Consider the following 10415-nt stretch of genomic DNA (forward strand, 5'->3'; position numbering starts at 1 on the left):
GGATACCCCCAGCCCTCTGCCTGACCACTTACGAGGCAGTTGGGTACCGAGCATGGAAACCTTATTTTGGAAGTAAAAGACAAACTTTGGGAATTTTTTTTTGTTTGTTTTTTAGACCAAGTCTCACTGTTTCCCAGGCTGGAGTGCAGTGGTGCCATCTAAGCTCACTGCAACCTTCACCTCTTGGGTTCAAGCGATTCTCGTGCCTCAGTCTCCCAAGTAGCTGAGACTACACGTGCCCACCAGCACACCCGGCTTTTTGTTTTTTATTTTATTTATTTATTTATTTTTGAGACAGATTCTCACTCTGTCGCCAGGCCCCAGGCTGGAGTGCAGTGGCACAATCTTGGCTCATTGCAACCTCCTACTCCTGGGTTCAAGCAATTCTTCTGTCTCAGCCTCCCGAGTAGCTGGGACTACAGGCGCACGCCACCACGCCCAGCTTATTTTTGTATTTTTAGTAGAGACGGGGTTTCACCTTATTAGCCAGGATGGTCTTGATCTCTTGACCTCGTGATCCACCCGTCTTGGCGTCCCAAAGTGCTGGGATTACAGGCGTAAGCCACCGTGCCTGGCTGACTTTTTGTATTTTTGGTAGAGATGGGGTTTCATCATATTAGCCAGGCTGGTCTCGAATTCCTTACCTCAGGTGATCTTCCTGCCTCAGCCTCCCAAAATGCTGGGATTACAGGCATGAGGCACCACACTTGGCCACTTTTTTTTTTTTTTTTCCCATAACAGACTAGAAAACTAGAAAAATAACACACCAGGGAACCTAGGTATTTGGGCAGAGTAGTGGTATTTAAGTATTTCAACCCCTAAATTGTCACTTCAGAGCAAGCATCCCGAAACTATAAGAGGACATTTGGCTGAGTGCAGTGGGCCTGTGCTTATAATCCCAGCACTTCGGGGAGACTGAGGAGGGCAGAGTGCTGGGGCGCAGTAGTTTGAGACCAGCCTGGGCAACATAATGAGACCTGGACTTAACTTAAAAAGCCAGGCATGGTAGTGCATACCTGTAGTTCCAGCTACTTGAGAGGCTGAGGCAGAAGGATCGCCTGAGCCCAGGAGGTCGAGGCTGCAGTGAGCTATGATTGTGTCACTGCACTCCAGCCTGGGTGACAGTGAGACCATCTCAAGAAGATGAAGAAAAAATTCTATTTAGTGTCCACTTTGGCTCCAGTGTGGGTCTCACTTGACCCCTCAGAAGTTGTCTGAATCGCTTTGTGTCTTTTTTTTTTTTTTTTTTTTAGCACCGCAGAGAGTGCTGGGGAATAAAAAGGGGATCTTCACTCGGCAGAGACAACCAAAAGCTGCAGCGTTCCTTCTGCGAGAGAGATACTGGAAGATTGCCAACGAAACCAGGTATCCCCACTCAGCTGCCAAGTCACAGTGTTTGGAAAACAGCCCGTTTACCTGAGCAAGAGCTACTTCTCGGCTGACACCCCTGCGTGTCCTTCCTGCGAGTCAGGGCGACTTCCACAGCAGAACACATGCCTCCTGGACTGTTCACAGCTGGCCAGAATGTTTCTGGCCTGGGTTTTGTGGTCCGCCTGTGCTAGCGGGGAACACGAGAGGTGGAAATAAGAGATTTTCTAGTATGGAAATAAAGAGTTAGCATGAAAATGGCTGCTGAAAGAATCTGAAATCATTTCTGTGCGTCAGGCTGTTTTCAGAGCCTTAACTCTGAACTTCTGAAAAACTCCAACACCCACACCACGTTTAGAGCAGCTGGTTCCAGACAGCATCTGCAGGGGTAGCCTCACGGTCCTAGGGCTGCCGGGTTTCTGTAGCAAACCTGGCAAGCCTCGACGGGGTGAGCAGAAGACTTTCACTGCTGGTGTCTGACTCCCCAGATGGGCTGAGTCCCACAGGTACCAACAAGGTCACAGAAGTGCTGTCATGCTGCAGTACCGCACAGGGTCTGTGCACGTTTCCACATAGGTAAGCAGAAGTCTAAACTGGAAGCTCAGAGGTGACCAGTTCTCCCAGGAGTGTTCTCATCTCAGCCAGTCAGGTCTTGACAGGAATGGACAGATAAGCATCAAAGCACATTGGCCTTGTCATAACGGATGCCACTGAAGGTGACAAGACCTCTTTAAACATCAGTATTCCATGCCTTTATACCCCAAAATGATACCACCTGCCCCCTCCCAGAGCAGAGTCTTTCCTTAAGGAATCGCTCCTCCCAGGCAAGGTTAGGGCAAGGATGGTACATCAATTCTGATTTAAAGTGCAATGCTTTGGAAAATATTCCTTTTGGTGTCCAATCAGTTGGAAGACAATGAACCAATAGTTTTTTTTTGTTCTTGTTTGTTTTTGAGACAGTCTGCTCTGTCGGCCAGGCTGGAGTGCGGTGGTGCAATCTTGACTCACCACAACCTCCGCCTCAGGGGTTCAAACAGTTCTTCTGCCTCAGCCTCCCAAGTAGCTAGAACTAGAGGCGCCTGCCACCATGCCCTGCTAATTTCTTTCTTTTTTTTTTTTTTGTATTTTTAGTAGAGATGGGGTTTTGCCATGCTGGCCAGGCTGGTCTCGAACTCCTGACCTCAAGTGATCCATCTCAGCCTCCCCAAGTGCAGGGATTACAGGCATGAGCCACCGCACCTGGCCTCCAATAATGGTTCTTGCTATACAACTTGATTTCTCTGTCTTGTAGTTGAACCCCCTGTGTCCACACAGAGCCCCCTTTTCAGCTTTCCTTTGCAAGCTCCATGAAACAAAGAATAAAGATAATTTAGCCTGGTTTTATTAGGCTTTATTAGTCCATTTTTTAAAAATGAGAGTGTGGTCAGTTCCAATTAGGAATCTAGGGGTTCCATTTTTTTTTGTTTTCACTGAACTTCTCTTTAGTTTTTCAAAGGAATCAAATTTTGTGTTCCAGTATGTCAACGTATAATGGATAAAAGTTGGCAAACATTAAGAAAAATTAAATGTAATAGACACATTTAAATGTTTTACAAATTAAGGGCAGCCCATTTCACAGGTCTTAAGCTTGAGCACAGAACACACCTGTTGTATTTCCATAAACTATGGCTCAGCTGTATTTCCAATGGATTCATCTTTCTTGCGGATGCTACCTTTTTAGAGGATTATGTGTGGAGTATTCAAGGAAAGCTAAAGTAAAACTATGGAAAAACGGTTCATTGATACATTTTAAGTGTTCACAGAACTGTAGGCAGTGACACTTTTTGTCATTAAATCTTGACAATCACATAGATCATAAACCCACAGGAATTCCACGAACTAGAGGTCTGAGAACTCTGAATCTTCTGCAAGTTACATATCATTTAAGAGAAAAAGAACCCTGTATACCTTAGAAATGAGGTTACAGCATGGACTTCAAGCATACAAGGCTCCGAGTGAGTCTAAAAAGACTCAGCTTCTTTTCTGGAATGCAACCCTGCAGGTGAAGAATAATGGCAGCACAACTTCCACAGGTAACTTCTACATTTATTTTATACCAAAAAAGTTATGTGCAACAAATAAACATTCTTACATATTTACATTTGGTTTTATTTACCAGTTAGCAAAATGGTGCCTTAAATCTCTGATAAAGAATACTTCTATCTAGATTATTAATGGGGAAATCTGCCCAGTGAACTCCATTTTTAAATGAATGTTTACTCTGGAGCTTAAAGCACTAGTAATGAATATTTTTGATGGAACATATTAGACCGATGATACACCTAATACTTAGGCCATGCTTAATACAGTTTTATAACAAAACATTTCACCTTTTCTGGACAAATTTGTAGTAAAAAGATGTTTAAGTAGTCAGGGCTCCCACACTTGCCCCTTTTGTTTGATGGCAGAAGGGTCGTCACAATTAGAAAGCGTAATGCTGCCTCAGGTGTCTGAGATGTTTCACCAATGCTTGTGTGTTGGAGGAAAGGAAGACAGAAATTGAATATTAGGTCATTAGGTCTGCCTCACCAAATAGGCTTCCAGAAATCACAGTGGGTCTCCTTGTTGGCATCTAATACTGATTTTCAAGACAAGCTCTCCTGTCACTCTTGGTACCAATCTAAATTATGAAGTAATTGCTGAAGATAACTCTACTTTTGCAAATAGTCTTTTCAAAAACTAAATGAAAAAAGTCAACAAGTAGTTTTTTTTTTGAGACAGTTTCGTTGCCCAGGCTGGAGTGCAGTGGTGCAACCTCTCTGCTCACTGCAACCTCCGCTTTACACTGCTGGCTAGCTGCAGTGTTTAAATACTCAGTCTAAAACAGGCACGACAATCTTCTAAGTTTATAACATTGGTGACTCCCCCGTCTTCTGGGCAGAACGGAAGGTACAGAAAGAAACCTAAACTCCAGGGCAAAAAACACCAAATTAACAGCCACCAGGGTTCTGATGCTCATTGAGATACCGGCGTTACAATGCTGTTATTACAGGCAGCACGTGTTCCTCTCTCAGTGAGAAAAAAGGGTATTTATTCGCCTGGGCCATAGGAATGTGGCAAAAACTTTTATACAACTGAAATAGTGGTTTCCCCAAGGTTCAGGAAAGCAAAGAAAAAACTGGAAGGGTCTGGCTGACCATTTTTCTGTTTTCTCAGGTAAGAGTTGAAGACATCTGCAAGAATGCAATATCAAGCCAAGCTTTAACTATACTTTGCTGATTGATACAAACTAGGATGAAAAACCATTGGATATTGGGATGCGAGGAACTTGTTTAGTGTAACTGGTGTAACGTATACCACAGTTTTAACCATGAAGCCACTTCCACCGTAGCTTAGAAGAAAGAACCAGGGGACTGCCCTAGGGGAGCTGGATGCGCCGCCCAAGATGGCCGCCCAGCACAGTCCTCAAACGCGAGACTTCCTTCTCCACAGACACCAGACAGCCAATCAGTGCTTTCTAGAGTTCTTCCACTACTTCAGAACACAATAGTACATACAGACTAAAACGGCCATTGAAAGATTCACATTCATGGGAAAACACAAGCCTTGATGAAATCTTGAGTTAAGCTATCTTTTAAGAAAAAACTGGTTAAAACTGGTGAAAAGTTCATTACAATTTGGACTTGATACTTGCCTTGGGCTAAAAGACCTATGTTGCGTCCATTAATAGTTGGAAACTACTGAATTGTTGCTGACTCTACACATTTTAGTTCACAGAACAGAGTCTGTTCCCTCCCTTCAAAGAGAAGGCAAATAAAGCACTCAAGAGGTACCAGCCTCATTGACTATTTTTAACATAAAACGATTAATCAAATCAGAAGCAAAAACATTGCTGCTGCTTCTCAACCAGAGGAGTCAAATGATCACACAGGACCCTTCTGCAGAGTGCGGGTTTTCTACCTGACGGCAAAGAAAGGAAGGAAGGACACTTCTGCCCAAGGTCAACACACAAAATATTTGGTTTGAGATTTAAGACAGAAGGCACTTTTAACATTCTGACATCAGATGTTAACCACAGAAACGTCCTGTCACATTGTCATTTGGGCTTACTCGAATCCCCTTTCCAAACTCTTCTTACTGCATGTGTGTCGTTATGAGAGCAGTGGCGACATGACTGTATTTCGCCTTGAGATGTGTCTACCTGTTGCTGTCCCCCGATGAAGCAGACTGCGCAGCATGTCAGCCCTGAAGGTCACAAATCCAGGATTTCACTCCAAAAAAAATTAGACATCCAAGTGGTTAGTGCAGAGAGAAACAATTAGCAAGAACACTGGCTCCCACTCTGGAGTGATGGGGCTTACACTGGTCATTTCCATTAGAATACTGTTTGGTTGACTGGCACCAGTATTAAGGAAAAATATCTGTGAAAATTCAACTGGTGGAAGAAACTTTACCTAAAAATGCCATGTTTATATTTCCAGCTTTTCTCCAAAGAAAAATACCCATCTTCCCATCCTACTGTCCTCCAGGCCTCGGACTTACTCTGTAAGGTTAACAATTGGTCCAGTTTTACAACCAGACACAAATCTGACTTGAACGTTCCAATTCAATTTCTTCCTTTCAGAAAGTGGGAGATGAAAGGGAACCAACCACCCTATTATTTTTTTTTTTTCGCCCTGTAATTTTTGCAATCGATGCTGCACCCACGGCTGCCAGCACTTTTCTCAAGATGCTGTGTATGGGCTATTCTCACTACCTCCTCAGTCCACGCCGAGCTGACAGTCTTCAGTGCTAACTCCAACTAAACTGCACAGTAAGTTCTGCAGGGATGGATCCAATATTTCTACTTTTATTTACAAATATCACATAAATGGATTCTAGTTGAATCTACATGTTTAAATCCATCGGCTAAAAACATATTACATATTGTAAACATGGCAATATTTAATACAGTATCTATTCTAAAATATTTTCATGTCATGATCACATTTGTTATACCTGAAATTGAATTTATACACTTTAAGGAATTACTAGCAATGGTTGCTCACTTTACAATTGAGGGAAGGGGGCTAGGGCTACATTTTATCATTTCAAAAACATCTTCAAAGTAAAGTTAAAGCTTGTCTTTGATTGGCTTGGCGTATCCTTTTTGTATCCATATTTAAAATGAAGATTGACACAAAAAATAGCGAGGGCCCCTTCTAATTTATAGGATTTTTAAAAACCAGTTTAAGATTCTTAGGGAAAGTGTCTGTTGTGAAGAATTTAAAAAAAAAAAAAAAAAACTGCTGCAAAATAAACTTAATGGAAAAGGGACTTGAGACTGTCAGGGAAGAGTCTGTGGAGGTCAGTCCTGCTTGGGCTGCAGCTGCCGTTTCCAGGCCTCGTTCAAGTAAACTAGTCGTTTGTAGTTGATAATGAGAAGAATGAAGTTCAGCACGTACGTGATGACACAGATGATGCAGAACTCCTTCAGCACAAAGTACAGAATGTAGGCCAGGTACAGGGACCCCACGACCGACATGATGGAGGACGTCATGAGGATCAAAGCTGCGACGGCACTTGCTGTCATGCCTGCAAGAGAAGAGACTCAGGCTCGATCAGGCCTTGACCCCCGGAGAGAGGCTTTCTGAGTGACAAGGCCTGACAATGTGTAACTTGTTGCAGTGTTTGAATACTCATCTTCCTGCCAAACTCTGAAAACTGAGAACAGAAATATTGGTCTGTTTTGTTAAAATTATACAGGTTGACTCTGCAGATCAAATGCCAGTTTGTTTGTTTTTGAGACAGAGTCTCACTCTATTGCCCAGGCTGGAATAAGTAGCTCAATCTCAGCTCGCTGCAACCTCTACCTCTTGGGTTTAGGCAATTTTCCTGCCTCAACCTCTTGAATAGCTGGGATTACAGGCATGTACCACCATGTCTGGCTAATTTCTGTATTTTTAATAGAGACAGGCTTTCTCCCTGTTGGCCAGGCTGGTCTCAAACCCCTGACCTCAGGTGATCCGCGTGCCTCAGCCTCCAAATGCTGTGATTACCGGCATGAGCCCAATGTGCTCAGCCAAATGCCAGTTTTATAGCTGCGACGTTTGGTTTCTCAATCTTTCAGGTGAAATATTACTTATTTCACAAACTAGCCTTAGTTGAAAATACGCACACATAGAAAACATGCAATCTCACAATCACATTAAGCAATGAAGCTGACTTGTAACATCGACAGCCCCAAGTCACTAAATGAATAAAGGGACATGAGGACCACAGCCTTTTTCTTCTGAGCTGCACATATTTGGTGAGAACATCTGTGGAAAGTAAAATTTGCTTTTCCATGTTTAGATCAAATTGATCAAAAATCCGCAATGAGAGGTGACTATACCAACAAGCTGCTGAACACAGAAAAAGAGTATCTTGATCAACATTTCAGGAAGGGGCCACCCTGGTCGATAAGGGAAGCCACATTTAGCCCAATGGCTGCATGTGGGTCAAACCTGATCAGAAAAATAGTGGATGAGTGTGCTAAGCCAGGGCTCTCAAGACAAAAAGGCACCTGAGGCCAGGTGTGATGGCTCACGCCTGTAATCCCAACACTTTGGGAGGCCAAGACAGGCAGATCATTTCAGGTCAGGAGTTCAAGACCATCCTCGCCAACATGGTGAAACCCATCTCTACTAAAAAATACAAATAAATAAATAAATACATAGATCACACCACTGCACTCCAGCCTGAGTGAAAGAGTCAGACTCTGTGTCCAAAACAAACAACAAAAAAAGGCACCTGAATTCTGGACTCTTATCTTCACATGTATTGTTTTAAATTCCCTACAGCCAACAGCATGGAGAATATGTGCATTTATTTTCAAGGACAGAGAAGGCAGAGTATGTTAAACTACCCTCCTACCTAACAACTCATGGGTAAGGATAACAGAAACAGGAAAAAGAATAACAGGTGGGAGAAAGCTTAAAGAAGTCAATTAAAGGGCTGAAATCCTGGTGCCTGTTGGCAAAAAGAAAGGCAACAAGAAGACGCCTGTGGACTGGCTGCAGCGCAGCCAAGGGACTAGATGCTTTCACAGGCGCATCAAGACTAAGGTGATGCTGAATTACCTATCGCGGGACTACAAATCTGGCCAGCTACCTGCTTTTGTAAATAAAGTTTTACTGGCACTCAGCCACACTGACTCATTTATGTAATGTCTGTGACTGCTTCCACACTAGAAGGAAGGGCTGAGTGGCTGCAGTAGCTGGCAAAGCCTAAACTACTTTCTGCCAGGCCCTTTACTGAAAAAGTCTGCTGACTTCACCTATGCTAAACAACTAACATTTCAAAAATTAATGTGGTCACCATTTTATCCAGGAAATTGAATTTCAAAATGATATGGGCAAGTTTATTTCTTCCTCCATGCCTCTCTTTTCTCAACTGTAAAACTGGGATAACAAGCATGCCTACTTCCCAAGACTGCTGGACAATTAAATAAGCTGGATAATGCAGGATTAAAGGAGCTAACAGAAAGCACTTAGAATGCTCTATAAATACCAGCTATCCATTAAATACTATTGTATTGCAACCAGGTACTTGTGGCTTGGGGTAAAATTCCCCATGGAATTTAAAATATGCTGTAACTCTAAATAAATGATGGTACAAATATGCAATGGGTTATTCTGCAGCTGTAAAAAAGAATGAAGACATTTAATGTACTGATATGGAAAGATTACAATATATCCAACAAGCAAAAAAAAAAGAAATGCAAGCTGCAGAACAGTGGATATAGCACTTGCCTTTTATATTTTAAAAAGGAGAAAAATTTAGATTGTGCATTTGTATTTTCTTGTATATGCATAAACAAATCCTAAACAATAACAAGCTACTAGTAGGGGCTGAGGAGCAGTGGAAACTGGGCAAAAAGGGAAGAAGTGAGACAGATTTTTCATTGTGTAACATTTTATATATATATTTTTTCAAGATGGAGTCTCGCTCAGCTGCCTAAGCTGAAGTGTAGTGGCTCAATCTCAGCTCACTGTAACCTCCACCTCCTGGGTTTGAGCAATTCTCCTGCCTCAGCCTCCCGAGTAGCTGGGATTACGGATGTGTGCCACCACACCTGGCTAATTTTTTTTTATTTTTAGTGGAGATGGGGTTTCAGCATGTTGGCCAGGCTGGTCTGGAACTCCTGACCTCAGGTGATCCGCCCGTCTTGGCCTCCCAAAGTGCTGGGAGCCACTGCACCTGGCCATTCTTTTAAACTTTTGAACCACGTGAATGGATTACCTATGAAGATAATTAAATTAAAAATGTTGTATCTCAAACAGCTTAGAAGGGAGTACAGATGCCATGCCCTGGAAACTGTTACGTTATTTCAAATGTGCCTCTGAAGAAGGAAGACAGCAACATTAAAAAAGCACGTGAAGCGTCTAAATGCAAGTCAAAAAAGGTGGATAAAAAACATATCTGATACATGTGATTTAAAATCTGTACACACCATGACATGAAATTAATGGCATAAACAGAAATTTGGCTGTCACGCCTCTGTCTTCAAAAGTTAATGTAGTCAAAGACTTTTCTGAGGTTCTTTTCTCTTAGGGGAGAACGCCTTGCATTTTTGGGCTTATGCTTCATATTCTTCTCTAGAAACCAACACGATGGAGACATACAGAGTACAAAGTGATATTTCTCCCTCCTCCCCAGCCACCAGACCCTTTTCTATGCATTTAAATGCATGCATACCTATTACACCACAATTTGCTTTTTTCACCAAATAGTGTCTTTATCTTTCTAGGATATAAATATAGATCTCCCTTTTCTTTTAATGGCTACATAGTATTTAATAGTATTTTTTAATTTATTCAATCATTACCTATTTCTAAGCTACTTCAACTTTTTTTTTTTTTTTTGGCTATTTTAGACTGTACTGCTATGAATATCTTTGTGCACATATCTTTGTACTTCTGCAAGATATGAAACTGGGCAAACTTGATAGAACTACTGAGAAGAATTTAGATTTACAATTTGCCTCATAACAAATCAATTTCAGATAGAAAAGTTCCATGTATTTTTTTTTTTTTTTTTTTTTTTTT

The 10415-nt window shown here is 42.1% G+C and overlaps 2 protein-coding genes and 1 long non-coding RNA gene across 8 annotated transcripts in view; 2 read left to right on the top strand and 1 right to left on the bottom strand.

The window, feature by feature from the left end:
• Positions 1 to 1651, top strand: part of GUSB (glucuronidase beta) — a 23362-nt gene extending 21711 nt beyond the window's left edge. For 5 of the 6 annotated variants that reach the window (XM_032264768.1, XM_032264771.1, XM_032264772.1 and 2 more), the window contains one exon: positions 1254 to 1651. In XM_032264768.1, the coding sequence (XP_032120659.1) occupies positions 1254 to 1420 (167 nt within the window). In that variant the 3' untranslated portion in view covers positions 1421 to 1651. The remainder of the gene's footprint in view (positions 1 to 1253) is intronic. The other variant, XM_032264770.1, reaches the window with a different exon arrangement.
• Positions 1652 to 3432: 1781 nt separating this feature from the next.
• VKORC1L1 (vitamin K epoxide reductase complex subunit 1 like 1) overlaps positions 3433 to 10415 on the bottom strand; it is an 82152-nt gene continuing 75169 nt past the window's right edge. The window contains exon 3 of the mRNA XM_032264773.1: positions 3433 to 6921. Coding sequence (XP_032120664.1) covers positions 6695 to 6921 — 227 coding nt within the window. The 3' untranslated portion in view covers positions 3433 to 6694. The remainder of the gene's footprint in view (positions 6922 to 10415) is intronic.
• On the top strand, positions 7323 to 9147 carry LOC116540939. Its single transcript, XR_004264649.1, has 2 exons — positions 7323 to 7636; positions 8169 to 9147. It is a non-coding gene; the product is annotated as an uncharacterized LOC116540939 (long non-coding RNA).

The sequence above is a fragment of the Sapajus apella genome, unplaced genomic scaffold (genome assembly GCF_009761245.1).
Source record: "Sapajus apella isolate SASKATOON/1434 unplaced genomic scaffold, GSC_monkey_1.0 scaffold146, whole genome shotgun sequence".
NCBI classification, from domain to species: Eukaryota; Metazoa; Chordata; class Mammalia; order Primates; family Cebidae; genus Sapajus; species Sapajus apella.